This window comes from Hyla sarda, chromosome 3, assembly GCF_029499605.1.
Source record: "Hyla sarda isolate aHylSar1 chromosome 3, aHylSar1.hap1, whole genome shotgun sequence".
In the NCBI taxonomy this organism is placed as follows: Eukaryota; Metazoa; Chordata; class Amphibia; order Anura; family Hylidae; genus Hyla; species Hyla sarda.
In genome coordinates, this window is record NC_079191.1 from 395,900,774 (window position 1) to 395,927,719 (window position 26,946).

At 42.4% G+C, this 26,946-nt stretch overlaps 2 protein-coding genes across 11 annotated transcripts in view; one reads left to right on the forward strand and one right to left on the reverse strand.

Annotated features, from left to right (window-relative positions):
- The window catches only part of NRXN1 (neurexin 1), a 1,474,530-nt gene that overhangs the window by 935,806 nt on the left and 511,778 nt on the right, over positions 1–26,946 (forward strand). The gene's annotated exons all lie outside the window — the stretch shown is intronic.
- LOC130362895 (uncharacterized) lies at positions 11,692–16,818 on the reverse strand. The gene is made up of 2 exons (XM_056568042.1): positions 15,097–16,818; positions 11,692–12,079 (listed from the first exon to the last, which is right to left on the reverse strand). The coding sequence occupies exons 1-2, from the start codon at positions 16,535–16,537 to the stop codon at positions 12,072–12,074; spliced, it is 1,449 nt and encodes a 482-aa protein (XP_056424017.1). The 5' UTR covers positions 16,538–16,818; the 3' UTR covers positions 11,692–12,071.

The following is a 26,946-nucleotide window of genomic DNA, read 5'->3' on the forward strand; positions in this document are numbered from 1 at the left end:
AGCCAATCAGGAGGCAGTATAGGGGTGATATCAAAGCCACTATAAAAGCTTATGCACATAGCTTCATCAGCCATTTTAGAGATTGCAGGTGTTAGATGAAGATCTCTTTAAGGGACATTAAGCAGTGAACAGCACAGATAGGAGTAGGAGCCACATATATAATACTTGTAGAAAAGAAGCAGAGACCGTTCTGCATCAGTTTCACTGCACGTTAGGTATAATTATTTTTCCGTGGTAAACAAATTGTTGTTAAAAAGCTGCATAAAGAGAGTTGTGGACTGTTGTGCATTTTCTAGGACTAATCATTAGTGGGTATCTAAGCACCCAGACCCCAACCAAATCCAACCCTTACCTTGCTACTTTGCTTAGAATTTTGTTAAAGATTATGACTTCTCATGATCAATAAAATAATGCAACATGCTATTAGTACACCCAATAGACTGAAATGCACATCACACCCACTAGGTGGAAACACAGAGACACAGACAGCATACACATCTCCAGACAGAATATCATAAAATCATGGCTTATTAATTTTTTTTTTTAAGCCACTCTCATCAATCGTCATACATGTCTTGGGTTATGCTAAGACAGGAGGAAAGGTAAGGCAGGACACATCTAAATTAACCCACAGTAGCAGGGTATACCCATCTGATAATGGTATGGCATATTGGTACTCCATAATGTTTTTATTGGTGTGTGTGTGTGTGTGCGTGTGGGGGGGGGGGGGGGGTTTACAAATCCTAGGACCTTGTCTGATCCCAAGAACTAATTGAGTCCTTTTAGCCTTTCTCGTGCACAGCAGCACTTATGGCCGCCCACTGTGTAGGCAACTGTAACTTCAATTGAATGAGGCTGTGTTTCCGTTCCCTGCACAGCGGGTTGCCTGGAACATCGCAGTGCAGGGGAACACTATAACAAGTCTCAGTAATTTCCAAGCTACGCGACCCATTCATTCTAGGAATCTATGGAGGTCCCAGCCGTCGGACACCCACTGTCTCTAGCAATATACCATTACTTACTCCGGTCAGAAAAAATTCTTTTCATTGTTATCATGGTGCACAAAAAGTCCAAACTTAATAGCAAATTCAGCTCGACTACTCTTTTGAGTGGAATGAGATTTCATTATGTACGTGCAGTCATTTACAGAACTGTAAAAAGTCACTCAAAGTGTGAAAAAAGGAATTAAAAAAAAGAATACATCTTAAATCGTAACTTTTTTTTAATTTTCAAGTCATTACAATACAAGTAATTATTCGGCATTTATATGCAGCACAAAACTCATCCTATTAAAAAGCCAAAAATATACCTAACACTGGTGAACGAGTAGATGAACACAATTCCCGCATTTTATAGGAAGAAAAAAATGTCATGAAGAACGAAATTGCTGCATTATCATCCTGTTTTATCCATTACATGTAATTTTCTTTTTTCATGAGTTGTGTTTTTTTTCTTTTCTTTGTCAAGTCCCAAAGCTATAATTATGTTAACCTGAATAGCGGGCTATGTATTACCACTAACCATTCACGCCTCAATTCAGAGGGCAACAATAGGCACGTATGTAACTGATGTGTTATACTCCTATTCCAAGCCATGTATCCTGATTGCACTATCCATATAATGCTCTGTAATAAACCAACTTTGATAATACTAGGTACGTAGAGTCTTTGGATCACTAAGATCCTCACTTTAAAGGGGTACTCCACTGCCCCAGCATTTGGAACATTTTGTTCCAAATGCTGGGTGCAGGCTGTGGGGGTCTTGACATGACAGCCATGCCCCTCTTGATGTCACACCATGCCCCCTCAATGCACGACCCTCTTCCATAGACTTGCATTGAGGGGGTGTGGCTGTGAGGTCACGAGTGGGGCGTGACCATGATGTCACGAGCCTCCGGCCCTGCACCCACTGGTCTAAACGAATGCTGGGTGCAGCAGGGAGATTGCGGAGGGCCCCAGCTGCGGGACCCTTACGATCAGGAATCTTATGCCCTAACCTTTGAAAAGGGGATAAGATGTCTAGGGGCGGAGTACCCCTTTAAGGTAATAAGCCCTAGGAACATTGTAATCATTGGGATAGGTAGATCGGCAAAAGCAGAACCCGTGACTGAACACATGAAGGCCATCGATGAGACAAACCTTTCTGCCACTCAAGATACATTAGGTAGAACTTAAAAAGTTTGAAAGACAAGTATAGTGCCTATTGACTAAATGGTATGCTCTGTATTAAGCCTTGTATGTCCAAATAGTAGTCATTGACTAATTTAACTCCCATTATAAGACCTGTAGGCCTGTTGCCTCTGGTCATCCAAGTGCATATCCTTGGCAGTCTAATAGTCACTTTCTTGTGTCTATACAATCTCTCTGTCTTCTAAGGTCATTCCATTACCACTTTGTTAGTACTACGCAGTGCCCTCTCACAGTCTTTATATAAAGCTATCATCTCATTATGTTACAGAGCAATGGGAATGACTTCGGTAAATTATAGACATATTTACTATGGTCTGAACTAACATATTTAACTTCTGTGAACTGATGTAGTTGCCATGGCGTGTGGAACTAGCGTACATTGCAGTACATTTTCTTTTCAGCTCTGGAACATCTAGAGTGAGAAGAACTGACTAAAAATCCAAATGGCAAAATAATTATAGGATTTAACATGGTTAAACAGTCTCTAAAAGACGCATATATAAGCACAGAATATAGCAGCTACAAATAATAGACAACCAAATGCCGAGCGTTCGATGTCTATGACCTACAGTGAGGTAAGATGTAACATAAGGTCATCTCTCACTGCAGACATTGGTGGCATATTGCTAGGATGGGCCGCCAATGTCCAGTTTGCAGTAGGGATTCACCAATTTAATCCAGGCATACCTTTGTGTAGTATTTAGGTTGCTTTATAGCCATAAAAAAAATATTTTATAAGGTTCCAGGACTGTCAAAGAGATAAAGTCCAGAGTCACAACATCTCCCCCCAAATACATCACACCCGCTCCTGCTAAATTGAAACCCTGTGTAGTTGCCCTGCGCATGCGCTGTCATTGTGAATTACAGCACACGCGAGGTGATTCTGCAAGTGATTCAGAACCTCTCTGTGCATGTGAAATAACACCTAGGGGCAGAGTGCTTACTCACTCCCTGTCTGTAGTGACAGCTTTGTTTCTATTGATGGCGCATGCGCAGGACAACCACGCAGAGCCACCGTAGGCAGGTGAGCCCTGTGCGTCAATCAAGAGAAGGGGCGTGACATAAGTTTGGGAAAGGTTTTGTGGTCCTGGAGCAGACCACAGCGCCCCCCCCCCCCCCCCACAACACCTCTGTGTTACAAAATAAGCCCTGTCTTCATGGATATAAAGCAACCTAAATGCTAAACAAAGGTATGCCTGAATTCTACTTGCTATTCCCTACTGCAATGTGAGGCCAGTAACAGATGTACTCTTAGGGTATGTTCACACTGCGGAAATGTAGCTGAATCTCCGCTCGCGGAATTCATTAAGCGGAGATTCAGCCTGGCAGCCGCCGGCGGCAGTAGGCCCGCTCAACATTGCGCCATCACCATTGACAGCTATGCAGTGCTCGTGGACTTCCGCGCAAAGAATTAACATGTTCTTTCTTTGCGCTGAACAATTTCAGTGGCGGAATTGTCCACCGCTGAAATTCTGCAGTGTGCAGTCTCTCGGAAGACCCATTCACACAGATGCTAACATTCACTGTGATCAATTTCACTCACAGAATCCCGCACATGGAATTCCGCGGGTATTCCACAGTGTAAACATACCCTTACTGCAGCAGATGTCTATAAGGCATAAGACATGCACTGTAGATGATATGAATGTAAAGACACATTATGAGCCCTTCTGTCTTTCCAGACCAACGTTTCCCAACCGGGGTAGCTCAAGCTGTTACAAAACTACAACTCCCGGCATGCTGGGAGTTGTAGTTTTGCAACAGCTGGAGGCACCCTGGTTGGGAAACGCTTTTCTAGACGTTGGTTGCATATAGAAATGTCTTAAAGGGGAACTCTGATGGAAACAAGTGGGAAAACAAAGGTTTTCTAATCAATCGGTGCCAAAAAGTTAAACAGATTTGTAAATTACTTTTATAAAATTTTTTTAACCCTTCCAGTACTTATCGGCTGCTGTATACTAAGAGAAATTTGTGAAGTCCTCTCCAGTCTGACCACAGTGCCCTCTGCTGACACCTCCGTCCGACTCGGGAAATGTCCAGAATAAGAGCAAACCCCCCATTGCAAACCTCTCTTGCTCTGGACAGTTCCTGACATGGACAGAGGTGTCAGCAGAGAGCACCGTGGATAGAAAAAAAAAAAAAGAAATCCATAAAGAAAATAACTTTTTCAGTAGCATATAGCAGCTGATAAATACTGGAAGGGTTAAGATTTTTAAATAGAAGTAATTTACAAATCTGTTTAACTTTCTGGAGACAGTTGAGTTGAAAAAAATGTTTCCCCCCCCCCCCCCCCATCCTAGTTCCCCTTTAAGGGTCATAGAAGGCTGTTACTCACATTATGGTGTTACTGGTACCATTGCCATTTGCCGAGCCAATCATCCCACTCTGTAGTCCATAGATATTCTTTGTCGATTTGAAACACGTAAGGGTATGTTCACACTGCAGAATCCCAACGGAATTCCGTGAGTAAAAGTCCGCACAATGAACGGTAGCATCTTTGTGAATGGGTCTTCCGCAAGACCCGTTCACACTGTGGAATTTCAGCGGCGGACAATTCTGCTGCTGAAATTGTTCCGCGCAAAAAAAGATGATGTTCATTCTTTGCACGGAAGTCCGCGAGCACTGCATAGCCGTCAATGGTGATGCCGCAGTGCCGTGTGGTCCTACCACCGCCGCTGGCTGCCAGGCTGAATCTCCGCTCGCTGAATTCTGCGAGCGGAGATTCCATTCACACTCCGCAGTGTGAACATACCCTTAATATACACATCATGCCTGTGTGCTCGACTACTTCAGTGTACAACGATGTGGCCCCGTCTATATTTTCCGATTACATGTTCTAACATATTGTGCTAGTGCGGCTGTAACCAATAATAATAGGTGTATTCCGGCAGAGACTGGAAGTCTAGTAAACAGTTTAATGTCATCTAAAAGTAATAACGTAGTCTCTGCCAAGTCTGAGGCCGCATGTAGATGCATCAAACTGTATAAATCTGCTCATTGCTAGGAATATGAGATCCTCTCTAGACAACTAATGGTTGACTGGTCATTATCTGAGCAGCTGTGACTGCAGAACGGGGAACTGCTCATCGGAGGACGCTCTAAGCGTCTCCGCATACATTTCCAGTGGCTGTACACACTTCTCCATTAACGCAAATGATAAACCGAACAATATTTCTTTTGCATGACACACAGCGGAAGAATAAAAGGTTACCGCGCAAAAGAAGTACGTGGAAAGGAATTTCTACTATTCACACATTGTAATCATGGGGCGCTTGTTACTAGACGTTCCTTCCATTGGCGTCATTTCCATATGAATGCCTTTATCGGATGCATTTATTAAACTCATAAAACTAATTCTGCATACGAGGGTTGTGGAAGCAGGCGCTGCGTAACTATCAAACAAATGAATGTCGAGAGTTGTTCTAAACAATCTTGATATTAAGCAACAGGGGGTGCGGAGTCTTAAAAATGCACAATAATCCCTCGTCTGTAGATGAGATCTGTTTCACCCTTATGGTGACAAAACACTGAACAGTTCCTGAGTCAAAGGCATCTGTGCAGAGATATGCTCATTTCATCTTGCCTTTCTCTATAATGTCAGGCCCAAAATAGAAAATGTGAGCACAAAGGGAAGGGAAGAACACAGGGGAAAATACTGAAGTGGGCAAGACGCAAGGGGGACATCAAATGCAACAAAAAATCAGGATGTAAAAGGAGAAGGAAACGTCAGAATTTCATTATTTTGCTACTTATAGCAAAATCTTGCAGCAAACTTTAAAGGGGTATTCCGGCTTTATAAATCTTATCCCCTATTCAAAGGATAGGGGATAAGATGTATGATCGCAGGGGTCCCGCCTTTGGGGCCTCTGCAATCCCGTTGCAGCTCCCGTCACTGTCTCCAAGACGTGACGTCACAACCATGCCCCCTGGTGACGTCATGTGAGAATTTCAATATTTTGCTACTTATATCAAAATCTTGCAGCAAACCTTAAAGGGGTATTCCGGCTTTATACATCTTATCCCCTTTTCAAAAGATAGGGGATAAGATGTATGATTGCATGGGTCCATCCTCTGGGCCTCCCGCAATCTCGGTGCAGCTCCCATGCTGCCTCCGAGAGGTGACAACACAACCACGCCCCCTGGTGACATCACGTGAGAATAGCATTTTTTTGCTACTTATAGCAAAATCTTGCAGCAAACCTTAAAGGGGTATTCCGGCTTTATACATCTTATCCCCTTTTCAAAAGATAGGATGTATGATCGCAGGGGTCTATCCTCTGGGCCTCCTGCAATCTCGGTGCAGCTGTCGGTGCTGCCTCCAAGACGTGACACCACAACCACGCCCCCTGGTGACATTCAGGCCATCAAGCCCCTCCCATAGACATGAATGGAGGGGGAGGGGTGTAACATCACAAAGGGGCATGGCCATGACATCACGTCTCGGTCTCAGAGGCAGCCCCCGCCACGGAATGCCAGGGGCTGCAGCGAGATCGTGGGGGTCCCAGCTGTGGGACGCCTGCGATCATATATCTGGATAGTTTTGTATGCTTAGGCTAGGTTAACCCATAGTATTTTGGTCAGGAGTGAAACAATGTAGAGTGAAACTATAATGGAAAGATTTTCTCCTCCTTTCTACTTTGGTTGGCTAAAAATTTTGACCAAAATACTGTGTGTGAACATAGCCTTCAATGGGTTTTCTAATATACTTTATTAGAGAATCCCCAGGTGGAGTGCAATGACAAAGAATGTCTCCTGCTCCGTTGTCAATATCAGAGACAATCTTTTTAATCGAGTAGGCATTGTGTAATGCTTTGTTTAACCTGTGGGGGCACTGCAGGAAAGTTGAACATGATTTTCTCAGATAACTTCTGATTATTGGGAGTCCCAGGTGGCGTGTTGATCTAGTATGGAAGGACTGCCCAGCATAAGCTACAATCACTATGGCGGTCTCTCTATAGTTAGCCATTAAATGGGCACTCTCATTAAAACAAATTTTTGCCATGGCACTCCTTATAGTAAATAAATAAAAAAAAATTCGAATGTACTTTGCTTTTAAAAAAAAAGACATATTTTATGTTTTATTTGTGTTTTAAAAAAGCTGCCACTAGGTGTCTGCCTACTCGTCCAGAGCACATTTCCCCCCATTTCTTGCACAGACTTTGGATTCCTGCTGGCCTAGATGAAGTCCAAAATCAGCACATGCAGTCTGGAGTGCTGGGGGGGGGGCAGCCTTAGCCAACCATAGCTCACACACTGAACTGCTTTGGGCTGAGTGAGGGAGGAAGTTCTCCCCTGTATGGCTTCAGATTATGTCACACCTGCTGAGGAACGCCCCATCCCAGTCTGTGAAAATGAACAGGAGGCTGAGCAGAAAATTCAGAGCAAGATCTAGGTAGAAAACAAAAAAATAATAAAAAATAAAGGCAGGGGTGGTTTATCATGATGGCGGCAGTGAACTGGGAGGATTATAACATTTAACAAGATCATGAGAGGTACTCATTAATATAAATGGATGGCATGTAATACAAGTTTTAGAATAAGTCACCAAGTCACTACTTTTACACAATCAATGTAAATTGAGAGCTATATACCATGGATAACTTTCATGACACCTAAAAACATTGACAATGGAGATGAATTCTTTATGTTTTGCCAATATTTTTTTTCTACTTTCACAAAGTTCAGATAAGTTTGTTAGTTGTCATATTGGGCTATCTATTATCTATTTCGTCTTTTGAACCTTTTGGACTACCTCTATCTAGTGGTTATCCATCCATACCTGCCCTATGGGGTTTTTGGTCCCAATTGTGACTATTAGTACTTGACCTACCCTGTGGAAGTACATCAGTGCCTGACCACACTAATACCATTACATCCTATACTTAACTGGCATTACCTTTAGGTGAGCGAATTGACAATAACCTTTTTTGATATAACTTTTTACCATATATTTGGTTTTCTTTGAATACCAGAGGGGTTTAGTGAATTATATTATATTTATTTCATAGGAGTCTGTTAAATTGAGATCTGCTTTAATATCAGGAACAGAGTGTGCTGTTGGTGGTCTTAATTGAATACCATCATCCTACATAGGGGGTAAGTCTTTTGTTGGTATCATACTCTATAAATAAAAGACCCCTTTAATGTAGCGCCACCCCAATACTGACAGACTTGTTACCACTTTTTTCTGTTCACAGTGTATCTGCATGTATCTTGAACAGAACATCATCTTCTCTCTCTGGAGTCAATCTATTATTATTTTACTAACATTGCATAGTAATACTGCTATGATAATGTATGTGTATGTATTTGACCAGACACTAACAGACTCACATATATGACCGGTACTTATTACTGACGGACCCGGACCTATGTATTATCATTTACTTATTGTCATTATTGGTTTTTGCATCTTTTGTATATGATTTTGCATTTGTTGTGCACTAAGTGAATTGTGAATATTATCCTCTCATCCCTGATGAACTCCCCTCAACCTGGGAGAGAAACGCGTTGGCCAGAGAGGTTGATATATTTTTGTACCAATTGTACATATTGTAATTATTCCCCTAACCCTTGTCCTTCACTTAGTTGTTAGGAATTTATTTAGGTAGGGAATTTATTAGGGTTTCACCTGTTACCTCTACCCTCTTTATGTTTTGTGCTCTATATGCGTACTGTGTTTATATATTAATTTTAGTACATCTCAATTAAAAGCTATTTTTTATTCTAATTGATGTTGATTATGTGTTGGATTTAGTTGTCATAGGGGTAAGATTTGAAACCATTTCGTACCAATGGAAGTGACAGCAAGTGGGTCTAGTAGAGATGTACTACACATAACATAATACAACTTTGACAGTGAGTCATGTAAAGGTTAGAATTGGCTGCAGCTTTTGTGCAATGTGTGACAACCACCTGGAGTAGTAAATTTCTTATGATTTCAGGAGAACTACTGTGATTTCTTTTATTCATTATGCCTGGGCTGCTGTAATAAAAATATTAAATGTACCTTCCACATTTTCCCCGATGCCGGTAATATCTCTGTCCCATTCTCCAGCCCCAGTCTTCTTCCAGCTTTTGATGGCAGAAGTTAAGTTGTATTATACATTATAATGTTATGTTTACACATGCAGATTTTCTGCTAATTTGTTGCTGATTTGCAGCATATTTTCCCAATTAATTTTAAAGAGGTAGTCCGCCCCTAGACATCTTATCCCCTATCCAAAGGATAGAGTGACCGCAGCCGTCATGCCCCCCCCCCCCCCATAGACATGAATGCAGGGGGCGTGGTGTGACATCACAAAAACAGGTGCCTGAAGCCGGCGTTCTGAACAGAAATGTTCAGAATGCCAGGGTGCCGGCTTGGAGATCGCAGGGGGTCCCAGTGACCAAACCCCCACCATCAGACATCTTATCCCCTCCTTTGGATAGGGGATAAGAGATGTCTAGGGGTGGAGTACCCTATAAAACTGAAAAGGTACAGAAAATCTGCAGAAAATACACAGGAAATATGCATAAACTCCACCCTTTTGTAGTCAGGTTTATGGTCCCACCAAAAAGGGCTCTGTTGGTATACAAAATGGTTATCTTAGATGCACTAAAGAAGATGTTTTAGTTGATGTATTATTTGTCTACCATAATTGTCTGTTGCATGTAGGGAATTCTGATAACCCTATCCCTGTCCCGGTCCCTAAAGCCTTTGCTTGTAGCATATTGTCTGTTGATAATTATGTGTAAGGAAGTAATAGAACAGACATGACGGAGAGTAAAAAGTCCATCTGTTTCAAACTTCTCCAGACTGCTTTATAGCCCTAAGTGACTCTGCAGCTTTTTCTATTTTTTGTAACTACAGTTCATCCGCCATGAGAAAATCACATTTGTTTGTATTAAACACAAGGGAAAATGTCACAGCGTGCTGTATATTATGTATTGATCTACTAGTACTCTCAAATTAATAAATGGCGGAGGTTATCAAGAGGGAGCAGAAAAGGATTTGCTAAAACATTTAATACTATATAAATGTTCTGTGGGAACGTTCATGGTGTAGGTTGCCGAATAGTCGGTGCCGCTGGTGACAGCAAAAGGTCATTGATATAATGCGGGAAGCTGGGCTCCCGTAAATGGATTTCGGTTCAAGGTTGGGAAGCCAACACTTGTAGTTTTGACTTAGCAGATGCCCAAGAATAGAACTAGAAACAGTAAATGTGCAGAAATACAAAGTATTATTTTCCCATGTAACACTTCTAACACGAATGACACCCCCTGCAATACAGTACTATAAAAATGATTAGACATGACTGCAAATAAGATCGACACTAGAAAAGAGTTAATATGTTATGGTGGTATTAAAATGTGTAAGCCTAAAAAAAATGATGCATGTTTATAAGTGGGCCTTTTATTCTGTAATGTGGATCCAGAGGAACGCAAAAACTTCCCCACTTTTATTTTTTCTAGTTTAAAACTTTTCTAGGTATAAACCATTTTTCTGTTAAGAATCCTTTCCATTATTAGTGTCGAAATCTTCCATAGTCTCACTGCTATTACAGTTAAACATCATTGTCCATTAATGGTGTATAAGTCTTCCACACTGCTCTTCAAGTAAAGAATCCTTTCCATTAGTAGTGTAGAAACCATCCATAGTTACACTCTTCTTATGGTAAAGTCTCCTTGTTGTTAAAGTTGTAGAAACCATCCATAGTTGAACTGCTCTTACAGTAAAGAATTCTTGTCATTATTGGTGTATAAAACATCTATAGTTGTACCACTCTTACAGTAAAGAATCCTTGTAATTATTGGTATAGGAACCTTTCAAAGTTGTACTGCTCTTACAATCCAGAATCCTTTTTGTGATTGGTGTAGAAACCATCCATAGCATCATTGCTCTTACAGTAAAGAATCCTTTTTTTTATGTAGAAACCATCCATAGTCTCACTGCTCTTACAGTAAAGAATTATTGTTGTTTTTTTATGTAGAAACATTCCGTAGTCTCACTACTTTTACAGTAACGAATCCTTGTTGATTTTGGTGTTGAACCCTTCCATAGTTTTACTGCTCGTACAGGAAAGAGTCCTTGTTTTTGGTATAGAAACCTACAATAGTTACACTTTTTGCACCTGGAAAATGGCTTTAGGTAGGTCACATGGATTACAATAACAGTCCAGTCTAACATTGTGCGGTGTATTGAGTCTACTTACAACATGTATAGAGCTTCTGCTGACCGGACAATCATGATTCAAGACAACTGGTCCTTCTACTGGATCTATAGCACTAAGAATAGCTTAGTTTTTTACATACCCTCCCCTAGTTTCTAATAAATACTAGAGGTGGAACTTGCATGGGGGGGGGGGAGCAAAATAAACATGTGACCTCTAAAGAAATGGTTTGTATTTGATATTGGTTGGCAGTGCCAATTCAGATGGTTTGCTTTTTAAAAATTATAGTGACATGTGTCTAATCAGTGTATAATTGAGGATTTTCCTAGTAGAGTGACGGAAAATATTGATTTTATTAAGACAGGAGGCGAATATCAGAATGCATTATCCTTCTTTATTTTGCCCATTAGCAGAAAGAATGACAGTGTTAAACATAAAAAGAAAAAGAAAACACAGGTGTCCAAGCACCTAGTAACCATAGCAACTCCCTCCTCCATCCCACCAATCCAAGCATAGACTGCCCTATAAAACCAAGCTGCAGCCCCTCCTCCTCCTCTTTCTTTATGCCGTGATTAAGTCCAGCATCGAAACTGCAGAACTCGCGCGACGGCGTCCACACGGAGGATCTTGAACCAATAACGCAGAACGTCAGTCTTCAAACAGGAACGATCAACCGGATAGGTCACGCAGCTGACCCCAACAAAGAACCGTGGCAAGGCAGAACCATTCTTCAATATCCTGAAAACAACAAAGGTTATAAATAATAACGGGTAGGGGAAACGGGTGGGATGATATTCGCCTCCTGTCTTAATAAAATCAATATTTTCCGTCACTCTACTAGGAAAATCCTCAATTTTATTGCAGACAGGAGGCTCATATCAGAATGCATGTTCAAAGCACAGTACATAGAGAAGCATCATAAATCCATCACAATACAGACATAGACACATGTACAGTAGGTTTAAAATAGAACGTACGGAATGTATCCTCGGACGACCAGTCGGCCGCCTTCAAGAGTTCCGAAAGCGAGCCACCCGTCTGAAAGACTTTGGTCGACATCGCACTCCTAGTGGAGTGAGCCGTGAATAGTGACACATCAATACCCGCTAAGGACATTGTCAATTTCACCCACCGAGCCAATGTCGGGGAGGAAACCGGTAAATATGGCGGACAATAGGAGATGAGGAGCTGCGCCGAACCCGTCGGACGACGCGTAGCTGTCTTCAACTCATAAGATCGAAGACATCGCACGACACACAATTTCGGGCGCGTCGGAAAAAATGGGAAGAAAACCGAACGTAGATCGGTTTTGGTCCTACGACAAATGGAAAAACGAACCCCGTCGGGAACAAATTGTTTCCTGGAAATATCCAGGGCCCGTACGTCTGACACACGCTTGATGGAGACCAGGCATAACAACATTGTCAATTTAAACGACAGGAGTTTAAGAGACAAGTCGTCATTGTCTTCCCATGTCTCAAACATGCGTAATACACTGCTAACATCCCACGTGGTGAGATATCGCGAAGAAGGCGGTCTCTTAAACCGCATCCCCCTCATAAGACGGCAGACAATAGGGTGTTGTCCAACCAACAAGCCATCCACCAACCCATGGGAGGCGGAAATAGCCGAGCGATAAACGTTAATCGTGCGATAAGCTTTCCCCGCCTCAAAAGACTCCGAGAGGTAATTAATGACCTCCGCTACAGGGGCACGTACGGGATCCAAATCCCGTCGTGAGCACCAACGAAGCCAAAGTCCCCAGGCTGATCGATAAGCCGATCTGGTACCTGGAGCCCAAGCGTCATTGATGAGGTCAGAAGCCGATTGCGAAATGCGGCCCCCAAGCGAAGGTGTCCCGAAGTCAACCATGCCAATAGCGGCAGTTGATCGTCCGATGTCAAGGGATGAAGATTCCCTGAGGGGTCTCGAAGCAACGTGAGTAGAGGCGGACACAACCTCGGCACATCTATGGCCATCCCCAGGACCTGGGGAAACCATGACTGAGTCGGCCACCAGGGGGTGATCAACACCAGCGTCGCTTTTTGGGACACCGTCTGCCATAATACTCTGGGGATCATGGCAAATGGCGGGAAGGCGTACAGAGTGCTCTGTGGCCACACTTGAAGAAACGCGTCCGTCGCCATGGCGTCCGGATCCGGTCGCCAACTGAAAAATCGTGGCAGCTGTCGATTGAGACGAGATGCGAATAAGTCGATACTCAATGGTCCCCACAGGGCATGGATCGCCCGGAACACCGTTGGTTCCAACATCCAATCGCTGGAGTCCGTGAGGTACCTGGAGTTCCAGTCCGCAATGGCGTTGGAAATTCCAGGAAGATACTCCGCGGTCAACAATATATTCCGCTGAAGGCAGAATTGCCAAAGGACCGTCGCGAGATCTGCGAGGATCTTGGATTTCGTGCCTCCCAGGCGGTTGATGTATTGAACGGCTGCTACATTGTCCATGCGCAGCAGGATACAACAATCCGACCTGTGGAAAGCGAAACTCCTCAGGGCAAAGGTGCCCGCGAGAAGTTCCAGGCAATTGATGTGCAAACCCATTTCTGATGGTGACCACTTGCCTCCGGACGTCGATGCCCCGCAGCGGGCACCCCAACCCCGCAGGCTGGCGTCTGATTCTATCACTAAGTCCGGTTTGGAATTGAAAATTGTCTTCCCATTCCAAACCTGGGCATGACGTAGCCACCACAGGAGTTCTCCCTTGGCTTCTGCGGATAGTGGCACTTCGGTTGAGTAGGGCAAACCCTCCCTCAAGTGCCGAATCTTCAGTCTCTGCAGCGCCCTGTAGTGTAAGGGGGCAGGGAAGATCGCCTGGATGGAGGCTGTCAGCAGACCGACCACCCGAGCGAGCGCCCGCAATGAGACCACCTCCGCACGGAGAAGCTTCCGGATCTCCTTGCGGATCGTAGTCAGTTTCCTCGTGGGCAGACTCAGGGTGGCCAAGTGGGTATCCACCTCGAACCCCAGGAACTCCGTCCGTCGAGACGGCGTGAGTACCGACTTCTCTTCGTTGAGCAGAAAGCCCAACTCCGAGAGCAGAGCGGCCGTCCATTGGACATGCTGCACGGCCAACGCGTACGTGGACGCCATGATCAGAATATCGTCGAGATAGACGATCAGGCGTACCCCCCGGCTCCTGAGCAAAGCCATGACCGGTCTCAGCAGTTTGGTGAAGCACCATGGTGCTGAAGAAAGGCCGAACGGGAGGCATGCAAATTCCCATTTGCGACCTTCCCAACAGAACTGAAGATATGGACGGGAAGAAAGGTGTATCGGCACGGTCAGATACGCGTCTTTCAGATCTATCTTCGCCAACCAGTCTCCTGGTAGCAAAAGATCTCTGAGAAGATGTATCCCCTCCATCTTGAAGTGGCGATACAAAACGTACTCGTTTAAATGTTTCAAGTTTATGACCGGGCGGTGACCTCCGTCCTTCTTTTTGACCAAGAAAATATTGCTCACATAACCCGGAGCGTCCCAAGACACCTCCTGAATGGCGTGCTTCAACTGCAGATCCATCAATTCTGAGCGGATCAGGGCCTTGTCGGCGTCCGCGAAGTGTATCGCTGGCGGCCAACAAGTCTGTATCGGAGGATAGAGAAATTCTATTTGATAGCCGGTAACAGTTTGCAAGACCCACGGGTCGGATGTGATCCGGGACCAGGTCCGGGAAAAATACCCCAGCCTGCCCCCCACAGGAACCCATGTTAATGACAGAATAGGCAGTCTCACCTGTGCCCCTGGATCTTGGGTATCCGCGGCTGGCACCCCTCGCTCTCCACGGACGTCCTCTAGGCGGAAAGAATGGAGTTGAGGGCTGTGGTGGCTGGGGAACTGGTGTGTAATATTGTCTGTCAGGCATGTAGTGGCCCCTGTTATAGGGTCTATAGTTGGTGGCACGGCCGGAAGGGCGACCCCTACCCCTTCCAGCCCTGGGGAAAACCTTGTTAGCGCCCACCTTTTTTAAAGAGGATTGGGCTTTGTCAAGGCCCGAGAAAAGGCCAACATACTTATTTATATTTTTAAGAAAGGCCTCCCCGAATAGTAAACCGTCCGCTGGCGGACCAGGTTCGTCGGTAGCCAGGTGAGTAAGTTGGGGATCCAGCCGCATAAGGATGGATCTCCGGCGTTCCGTAGACGCCGCAGTGTTTGCATTGCCGAGCAAGCAAACTGCTCGTAATGCCCAGCCCCGTAAAATGTCTGCATCAATTACTTCACCTGAAGCGACAGCATGTTCGGCCAATTGTAAAATCTTAGTCATAGGCCCAAGGACATCCAACAATTTGTCCTGAACAGTTTTGAAAGATTTGTCAATACCCTTTTTAGGGTTTTTACCGGTCTTAACCAGATAGCGCACCAGAATGGGGTCCAACTCTGGCGTCATGGCGACATTATTGGGCAGTGACGGTCGTGGACACTCCGCCCTCAGTTTATTGCGGTTGCGACCATCTAAAGATTTGCGCAGCCAAGCCGAAACATAATCAGCCACCTGTGACATGGGCGACCACTCCCCCGAACGGGGGTGTTTGATATTCTCCGGGCTGAAGAATGGAATTCCCATGGAATCCAAGATCGCCCCGGGGGCGTTTGTGTCAGCGGAGCCATGTGGAGGAGAACGACTCGCGTTCCCTTCCAGATCCTCGTCCTCCAACTCATACAAATCATCATCCCCAGAGTCTGAGGTGCCATCTGAATCTTCAACAAAAGAGTCGGGTTTATTACGCCTGGAGGACCGAGAGGTTCCACCGGGCATGTCATCCCCATCCGTGGGGTTCTGAGCACTCACATTGGTATCCTCAGGAGGCACTGAGGTCTTAGTTAGTTTAGAACCACCTCCAATAGTAGGTGTATTGGTAAGGTGGGTATCTAAGTCGGAGCAATAGCGTCTCTTCCGGTCCGACTTGCCGGGTCTTAGTAGGCTGGAAGCCTGGGATTGTATGTGGGAGGCGACCAAGGGGGTATCTGAAGAGGCCGGGCCTTCCCGGTGTTGCCGTGACAACGCCATGGAAACAGACTTTGATATGCTGTCATTGACAGATGACATGGCGGAGGCTAGGGCGGATTGGACCGATGTAGACACCATCTGTTGCAATAATTCAGAAGGGGCTAGGATATGGTCCTGAGATGAATGAGTCAGCCCACCATTAGGTGGAGATAGCTGATCGTCAGACATGATGTAGTTAAAATATGTATGAATGTACAATATAAGTGTGCAGTCCCAGCTGTAAGGAGAGAACAGACAGAGGGACTAGCATTAACTGCAGTGAATAAATAACATGTAAATATACAAGAGTATACAATAAGAGAGAGAGAGAAAAATGTTCGCAATAAGGCGCAGCGAAAAAATCCCACTCAGTTGCGAACTGGGTAAGGCGATAATAATGCGCCAGCGCCGAAAGATGAACGGAGGGGCCGCGGGGAATCCCTGAGTCGGCGACCGACGAAACGGCCGGGCCGCGCAACCAAGGGACTCGCCGGGGCACCACACAGAAGGCCCCGCACGTAGGCGAGGTAACAGTCCAAAACGTTCGCAAAGCGAACGTGCGGACACGCCCCCCTGCGGCGCGCAAAGCGCTCAGGAGATCTCAGACTGAAAGCCGGAGAAGAAGGGGGGCGGAGTCAGGAAAAATGGCGGAGCGCCAAAGGGGAGAAAAAATAAGTGAGACAGAGCAACGGTACAGTTCCCTGGGTCTGAAATACCGACCCAGAGGACAAAAAAGGGGAAACGGATATAGATATATAGATGTATATAGATAGAAAAACACGGAGAGAGGGGGGAGGGAGAGAGATAAAGATAGAGAGAGAGAGGGAGAGGGACCCTCGCTCCCTCAGAAGCTGGCCACAGAAGGCAGAGTGTCCCCCAACCCTGGGAGTATAGGGTCAAGGGAGAAATCACAGTGTGGGTGACAGGAATGAGAATTATTAATGCACTTATCTGTTAGATACTGATGCTGCTAACGAGCAGAAAGAAAGAGGAGGAGGAGGGGCTGCAGCTTGGTTTTATAGGGCAGTCTATGCTTGGATTGGTGGGATGGAGGAGGGAGTTGCTATGGTTACTAGGTGCTTGGACACCTGTGTTTTCTTTTTCTTTTTATGTTTAACACTGTCATTCTTTCTGCTAATGGGCAAAATAAAGAAGGATAATGCATTCTGATATGAGCCTCCTGTCTGCAATAAAATCACAACTTAAGTCATGACACTAGTTGTAAAAAAAAAATGGGGTTTTGACCATATGCAGCCTCCATACAAAGTAGTCTAAGGAGCCCATCGATCTCAAGTAACCAAATGAGTGAATGCTTAGTCAAACCTTCTTTCACTGCATTAGAGACTCTTCAACATTGCTCAGTTTAGTGCTTGACAACACTTGGAGGTCCCATAAAGAGTGGAGGAGCATCCAAGCATGCACACTGCAGCTTCAATCACTTAAAGGGGTACTCTGGTGGAAAACAATTTTTTTAAATCAACTGATGCCAGAAAGTTAAACAGATTTGTAAATTACTTCAGTCGGACCACAGTGCTCTCTGCTGACACCTCTGTCCATGTCAGGAACTGTCCAGAGCAGGATAGGTTTGCTATGGGGATTTGCTCCTACTCTAGACAGTTCCTAATACAGACAGAGGTGTCAGCAGAGAGCACTGTGTTCAGACAGAAAGGACATTCAAACAGAAAAAACTTCCTGTGGAGCATACAGCAGCTGATAAGTACTGGAAGGATTTAGATTTTTAATGGAAGTAATTTACAAATCTGTTTAACTTTCTGGCACCAGTTGATTTTAAAAAAATTTTTCCACCGGAGTACCCCTTTAAGGGACATTTGGCCCCAATAACTGTGATTGGTGGGATTTCCAAGGTCAGCCCCCGCTGGTTAGCTAGGTATCTCCTATCCTATGCATAGGGATAACCTTTGAGCTTGGGATAACCTATTTACATTGGAAACCTCAATGGGAGTTTGGGGGAGAATTACGTGGACCGTATCTAAAAGATGTCTTACCTAAGGAGATTATATAAAAATAAAATAACTGTTCTGCTGTTGTCCCAAAACCAGCACCAGTGATGTCCATGGGTTAGGACCGGTATTGCAGTTCAGCCGTTTCAAGTCTATAGGGCTACAATACAATTCCAAACAATGCCCATGAACAAGACCAACAGTAAATCCACTTATCCTTATCTCATACAACTCTTTTAAAGGGGTACTCCGGTGGGAAACAATTTTTTCTTTAAATCAACTGGTGCCAGAAAGTTAAACAGATTTGTAAATGCCTTCTATTTTAAAATCTTAATCCTTCCAGTACTTATCAGCTGCCGTATGTTCCATAGGAAGTTGTATTTCTTTCTGGAGTTCTATTTAGTCTGACCACAGTGCTCTCTGCTGACACCTCTGTCCATGTCCGGAACTGTCCAGAGTACAAGCAAATCCCCATAGCAAACCTATCCTGCTCTGGACAGTTCCTGCTACGGACAGAGGTGTCAGCAGAGAGCACTGTGGTCAGACTGAGAAAAGAACTCCTGAAATAAATTTCTTCCTATGTAGTATACAGCAGCTTATAAGTACTGGAAGGATTAATATTTTTAAATAGAAGTAATTTAATTTACAAATCTGGCACTAGTTGATTTGAAAAAACATAATAAATGTTTTCCATCAGAGTACCCCTTTAAGTCCAGTTTGGCATTTCCTATCATACAACATGATGACTATCCATATACTTTAGTGCTACAAAACCTAAAGGGAAGGGGTGGGGGGAGGGTTTGATGTAGTCAGTAGCCCCCAATTCTCTTTGTACGCTCCTGCATGTGGCAGTCCCAGAGTCCACCAAGATCAAAAGCGGCTTCTAACCAAGAACGACCTCTGCACGATAGATAATAATCAGATGCTTTGTCTATTCTTCTCTTGTTTTTTTTTGTACCTTTTCCCAGCATAATGATACTACACAGTAAAACACAAAGAAAGCGAGACTCTTTCAGGGAGAATGCGCAATTGAATGGCTTAAGTTGTTTACTGGCAGCTAATGCCAGGGTAGAGGAAAGTACAGGTTAGTAGGCTGCAATATTTTATTGTAAATTGTAGCTAACTCGCCCAAATAATAGGATATCTCACTGTTCTCTGTAAACAAACTTGGGCTTTTTCTCATTGTATTTCTATGAGTTTCCTTCATATGGTCATAAAATATGAGAAGAAGAAAAATACGTAGACAGTAACCATGAGCAATACATACTGTTATTATGTGGCCGGCGCTCCTTTGATTCTCTATCAGTGCGCTCCCAGCTGTTGCAAAACTACAACTCCCAACATGCTCGGACAGCCTTCGGCTGTCCGAGCATGCTGGGGGTTGTAGTTTTGCTACAGATGGAGGCACACCAGTTGGGAAACACCCAGAGGTGAATACAGGATTGTTTGGAAACCCTACAGAACGTCAATGGGGGCACAGATTTCCGGCATTCTCTGTATTCATGGGGTTCCCCCCAGTTGTTATTCCTGTATACTGAAGATAGGGGGATAACTCTATGAAATGAGCAGAACCCCTTCAAGATGCCAAATTTGCAATAGGTAGAACCAGGTCTGGGTGCCCAAGCCATCGGGGTTAGGAGCAGAGGGAACAGATGAAAAGCAAAGGTTTTTACACCCCTAAAAAAAACAACTATGCATCAAGTGTTTCTGAGATACTAAACACATATAATGCTGCTTTTATGCAAGGCAAAATCTTCTCTGTCCCTTCTCTTTTAGTGCCCGCTTTAATATATAGATAAATAGAAACAAATGTAAACAAGAGAAAGATAGATATGGGATAGATAGATAAATAGATAGATAGATATGAGATATATATGAGAAATATAGATAGATAGATAGATAGATAGATAGATATGAGATAGATAGATATATAGATATGGGATAGCTAGATATATAGATAGATAGATAGATAGATAGATAGATAGATAGATAGATAGATATGAGATAGATGATAGATAGATAGATACATAGATAGATATGAGATAGATAGAAGATAGATAGATAGATAGATACATAGATAGATATGAGATAGATAGATAAGACATAGACAGATACATATGAGATAGATAGGTAGATAGAAAGATAGATAGATAGATGATAGATAGATACATATGAAATAGATATATAAATATGGGATAGATAGATAGATAGATGAGAGATAGATAGATAGATGGATAGATAGATAAAGAAATATAGAGGACAGACAGATATAAAAGACACACATAGATAGATATGATATAGATAGATAGATAGATAGATAGATATGAGATAGATAGATAGATAGATAGATAGATATGAGATAGATAGATGATAGATAGATGGATAGATATATAGATATAGGAAGATATAGGACAGATAGATATATAAATAGATAGATAGATAGATAGATAGATAGATAGGGAGAAATAGATAGATACCATGTTTCCCTGAAAATCAGACATACCCATAAAATAAGCCATACCAGGAGTTCTGTGTATTTGCTCGATATAAGCCATACACCGAAAATAAGCCATAATAGTAGGAGTGGCTTATTGAAGTTAATAAAGATAGCCAGCCCTTCTCATCTGCCCCAGGTACTGTAGGGATGTCCTGATACCATGCAGCGGTGACATTCTTATATGCTAGTGTTTCCCAACCCGTGTGCCTCCAGCTGTTGCAAAACTACAACTCTCAGCATGCTGGGAGTTGTTGTTTGCAACAGCTGGAGGCACACTGGTTGAGAAACCCTGACCTATAAGGAGGGTGCAAACGAGAAATGTATAATACTTGTTGTACCATACTTACCGTAATAAAAAATAAGACATCCCCCTGAAAATAAGGCATAGTGTCTTTTTGAGCAAAATTAAATGTAAGACAGTGTCTTATTTTCGGGGAAACAGGGTAGATGGATAGATAGATAGATAGATGGATAGATAGATAAATAGAGGATAGATAGATAGATAGATAGATAATATATAGAAAGATGATAGGTATAAAGATAGATAGAATGATAGACAGGTAGGTGATAGATAGATAGATAGATAGATAGATAGATAGATAGATAGACAGTTTACTGGACCATTCTTCATATTGCCAGGACAATTTCATTAACAGATGGGCTTCCCATGCACAACCCCTATTGGTCATAATGCTGTACATGTGGTTACATTTGGCTACAATGAGATACCATCTGCAAAGAATGTAACATTTTCCAACATTTTCAAGACAATTTGAAGATTAGAGCGCTCCAAGTATTTGCCCGGTAATCTTCCTCATCTCTAGGGAGAATCTTTTTCTCTGACCCGCATTTAATCTCCACACAACTCCATAATGACCAATTAATGATCTTTATTGACCATAATCCAATCTGGCTGAAAGTGAAGAAGTAACAGTATCTACAGACGAGGATAACAGTCAGGTTATTGTGTGGTCGCTGCTTCACATGTGCTGGCAGATATATGACCTACTGGCAAGAGACTAGTACACATTGTTTCGGGAGTCTGTTATTTACTGATATCCTGCGTACAATGAACAAGCACATTTTGTATATTACATTTTAGAAACATTAGTTGCAATAATTTGTTATACATTAGTAGTAGAACTGAGATACCCAGATGAAATGACAGCGCAGCACAGTGCTATAGTTTATTCTGGTTTTGCAGACTGTATTACTGTATTGTGTGTGAAAAAAACGCCAGAAAAAATGTCAGTTCAATTTTCTGCGTCTGGTGTTTTTTCTGGCGTTTTTTCTGTTTGTTTTGCATTTGAGTGGAAATTGCATTTTTGTCCCCTTCGGCGTTTTTTTGTTTCTAAATTTGTGGGTACCAAAAAAAAAAAAAAATAGGATGCAGTAGTGATGGAAAAAATGTATTTAACAAAATTTATATTTTTTATAATGAAATTTTAATTAATTTTTAAACAGGGATCAATTTATGTGGGTGGGCAGGTCACTAAAATGTAGCCAACAATAACAAAAATGTAGTGTGTGTGTTTTTCAAGTTTTTTCTTTAAAAAAATTTTTTTTTTTAGATAGTACTACTACTCCCAGCATGAACACACTCTTCCATGATGGGAGTAGTAGTTCATGTACTAATTGTCAGATCCCCCCTGGTGTCACTCCTGACACCCGAAGCGATCATCCATAAAATAGCAGAAATGCGGAGCAGCTCTATACAGCTCTCGCATCTCTGCACTATACTCCAGGCCGGCCAGTGATGTGAATAGAAATTCACATCACTCATTCATATTTTCCGCAGAGTGGGTATTGGCTGGATAGTGGCAGCCAATCCCTGCTCTTAGCGGGAAATATGAATGGTGAGTGGCCGGCCGGAGTACCTGTCAGAGATGCAAGTGCAGGAGAAAGCTGCTCTGCATCTAAGGGATGAAGGATGATCACAGCGGGTGTCAGGAGAAGTGACATCTGCTGTGATCTGTCCTTAACTGCAGGTACTATTGCTCCCAACATGAAACACACTCTGCTCCGTGCTGGGAGCTGTAGTACCTGCATTAATAGACAGATCACAATGAGTGTCACTCCTCCTGACACCCGCTTTGATCCTCCTGTATACTGTATAGATGCGGCCGCTCTTCTATGGTCCCCTGCACTGCCGTATATATACACATATTCATATTTCCAACAGTGAGTTGTGAGGGGCTGGAACCATCTGGCCAATCACAGCTCTCTGCGGGAAATATAAATAGGTGTATATTCAGTATACAGCAGTGCAGGGGACCATACAAGAGCGGCTGGACGCATATACACATTATACAGAAGGATCGCAACGGGTCTCAGAAGGGACACAGACGATCTGTCAATTAGTACAGGTGAAACACACACACACACACTCCATTTTTATTATTGTCGGCTACATTTTTTGTGCCCTACCCTCCCACATAAATTGATCCCTGTTTAAAAATTCATTTAAATTTAGATTTAATAAAGATACATTTCATTAAATACATTTTTTCCATCACTACTGTATCTTTTTTAATATATTTTTTTAATGGTATCCTACAAAATTTTATTAAAAAAAGGTATCTCCATTACTTTTTTGGATCGCTAAAGTTCAAAAAAGAATACAAACCGCCTGCAATAGCATAAAAGCAGACCAAGGCTTCACACATTCTCAGGCTATGTTCACAACTGTGTCATTATAGTATATCCAGCAGCAACGAAGCACTGGTAAATCAAGTATATGCCAGACACCAACATTCCCAACAGTCCACATTGACTTTAATAAAGTCTGTCAGGTTTCAAACATGGCAGACAGTATTTTACGTTAATTTCTTTGTAAAATTATGTGACTAAGGCTTCTATTAGAACTAGAGATGAGCAAACTTACAGTAAATTTGATTCGTCACGAACTTCTCGGCTCGGCAGTTGATGACTTTTCCTGCATAAATTAGTTCAGCTTTCAGGTGCTCCCGTGGGCTGGAAAAGGTGTATACAGTCCAAAGAGACTCTTTCCTAGGACTGTATGCACCTTTTACAGCCCACCGGAGCACCTGAAAGCTGAACTAATTTATGCATGATAAGTCGAGCCGAGAAGTTCAAGACAAATCAAATTTACTGTAAGTTCGCTCATCTCTAATTAGAACCTCTGACACAAATGCACAACCAGCCTTATTGCATCTAAAAAGGCATGTTTATTATTATTATTATAATTTTTTTATGGTACCTGAATTTTTTTTTTGTATCTTTTTGTGTGTGTTATTTTTTTTTCTATTCATTACATTTGTAGGGTGGGTTCCCACACAACTTTCTGTGGTAGTTTTGTGTGCCAAAATGAGAAATGGATTAAAAAATAAATGGAAAATAGGAAGGATTCTATTGGATCCACTTGTTGATTTGGCTTTAAAAAAAAGACTCCTTATCAATGTGAAAAAAAAAACTCCTTATCAATGTGAAAAAAAGACTCCTTATCAATGTGTTTCCCCTGCTCCTATTGAAGTCAATTGGATCATGGTATTGGGCAGTGACATCAGTGACACATTTTGAGCCTGTATGAATACAGCCCAAGGCTGGGTTCATACATTGTAATTTTTTTTTATTTTCCGTGATGATTTTCAGCAAAAATGCCTACACAATTTATATTGCGGCCCCATTTTTATGGATTGTGCATTTTTTCGCAACAAATTGGCACACAAAATAAAATACCTGCTGTGTGAATGGGTATATAAAGGCCAAGCCAAAAACAAATCAAAAGCAAGCAAAGATAAACAAACTTGGAGGCCATTAAGCTAACATCAAGTCACAGTTTTATGGGGCAGGGAAAAAAATGATAATTAATAAATTTATATAAATAAATGAATTAATACATCTAAATAAGTAAATAAATTCATGAAAATAAAATAAATACATAAGAAAACAAAGCACATGCAAAAATGCCAGAAAAAAATATTACAGAAAGCATACAGAAAACACAGCAACCCCCCTCAGTACATAAAACTGCTCTATCATATATACTGTATTACCGTATTTTTCGCCATATAAGACACACTTTTTCTTCCCCAAAACTGGGGGGAAAAGTTGGTGCGTCTTATACGGCAAATACCTACGGCCATCAACGTCCGGGACCCGCGGCTAATACAGGACATCACCGATCGCGGTGATGCCCTGTATTAACCCTTCAGCTGCGGCGATCAAAGCTGACCGCCGCGTCTGAAGCGAAAATAACACTAACCCGGCTGCTCAGTCGGGCTGTTCGGGACCGCCGCGGTGAAATTGCAGCGTCCCGAACAGCTTACAGGACACCAGGAGGGACCTTACCTGCCTCCTCGTTGTCTGCTCCGTGTCGGGATCCCCTGCATGGCCTGCCCTCTCTTTCAACGTCATCACATCGTCGCGCACGCCGTCCTGTCATCCAATAGGAGCGGCGTGCGTAGCGACGTGATGACGGCGACGGAGAGCGTGGATCCCGGGGAAGAAGACGTTCGGAGCGTTGTAATGTTGTAAAGGATACAATTTAACTTATTGTACAAAATCTAGTCCCGGTATTTCAGTGTAGATTTTATCTTGTACAGTTTGGCCTCAGCATGAATTGATGTTAAAAAAAAGTGAGTTGACAGCAATGAAAAACAAAGTGGAGAACTTTGTTTATTTAATTGTCTATGAAATTTGCCAAGGGCTATTAGAGCTAGAACGATAGAACAAAGCTAATTATATTAATAAACAAAAACTCACTGGTAACATTAAATCATTAAAAAGATTTAATTGAACTGTCTCTTTGTACTTTTTTCTCCTAGATTTTAACATATATATATATATATATATATATATATATATATATATATTTATATTTATACAAATTATAATTAATTAAATGTTTTCCGGCACATCATAGACCCCCCCCCTTCATGTTTATGACATGCTTGATGTAGGATGTCAGGAAGAGGTTCATAAGGAAAAATATTTTATATATTTTTTTGTAACTTGTCATATTAAAATGAGTTGTAAATGATCACAGGCCATTACACACATCTTATGATCAATTAACCCGAATCGGTAACTATTCTGCGAATGGTGGAAGAATATTAAACCAAGAAAAGGAACACCTACAAGATTACTTGTGTTGAAGAACGTTTGATAAATTGATAAAGAAATGTAATAGCCTGCCTCATTAGGTATCAGCGCAGCCTAATCTGCCGCAACGTTTTACATGGAAGGAAGACGTCATTCGCTTTGTGCATATATTTCCCAATTATTGTAGCAAATATCTTATCAAAAGAGACAGGGCCTTTCAGATTTTGTAAGTCTCTGTACACAATTCTGCTTTGTACAATACTTCAAAGTGAAGTCATACGAAAAGAATAAAAACTTCACTCCAGAGCAAGTTGTTATTTTATGTTCTTGATGTATCAGTTTTTACCGCTGTATGTAATTGTAACCTTGGATTAGTAACAATGGCACATTACGAATGGGACAAATACAGTATAGACTCTGGTAGACTACAGTTCATTGAAAATGATTACGGGATGCTGTAACAGGGTTTATGCGAGAATCTTTACTTTTCTGTAGACACTGTCAACTTAGATTTCTTGGAAAACCACAGGAACGTTTGTGGCGAAACAAATAGATTTAGCAAAAAAACATGTAAAAAAGATTAGATTGCTACCTATCCAGTTTAACCCATTGTTTCCCTTTAGCTGTTGCAAAACTAAAACTCCCAGCATGTCCAGATAGCCAGATACCAACCAAACAGCAACAGCCTGATGTTACCAGAATGGGCGAGGACCATTGTTACTAGCCCTCCCCAGCCTAATTAACCTCAGCCTGTTAAAAAATAGGCCCAGGGTTGCCATTTTTTGTGGGTACCGGGGTAATAATTGGGAATTAGTGCTACATGTTTTTGTGGCCAACACTAAGACCCGGCTTAGTAATGGACTCTGTCTATGAGATGGTTTCTACTATTTAGCCTGAAAAAAAAAGCAAAAAAAAAAATGTTATTACAAAAAACATGCCCACACAAGCCCTCATTAACCATTTTAATAAAAACAATAAAAAAAAAACAGGTCATCAAAGTAGTCCACAGAATCCAACATAGTCCACAGGATGCAGGCATCTGAAATGAGAAGAAAAGGGAAAAAAAATGAGTTAGT

Bases quoted from the DNA above. Each gene is read 5' to 3' on its own strand.
- LOC130362895 (XM_056568042.1), bottom strand. From the start codon at position 16,537: ATGTCTGACGATCAGCTATCTCCACCTAATGGTGGGCTGACTCATTCA.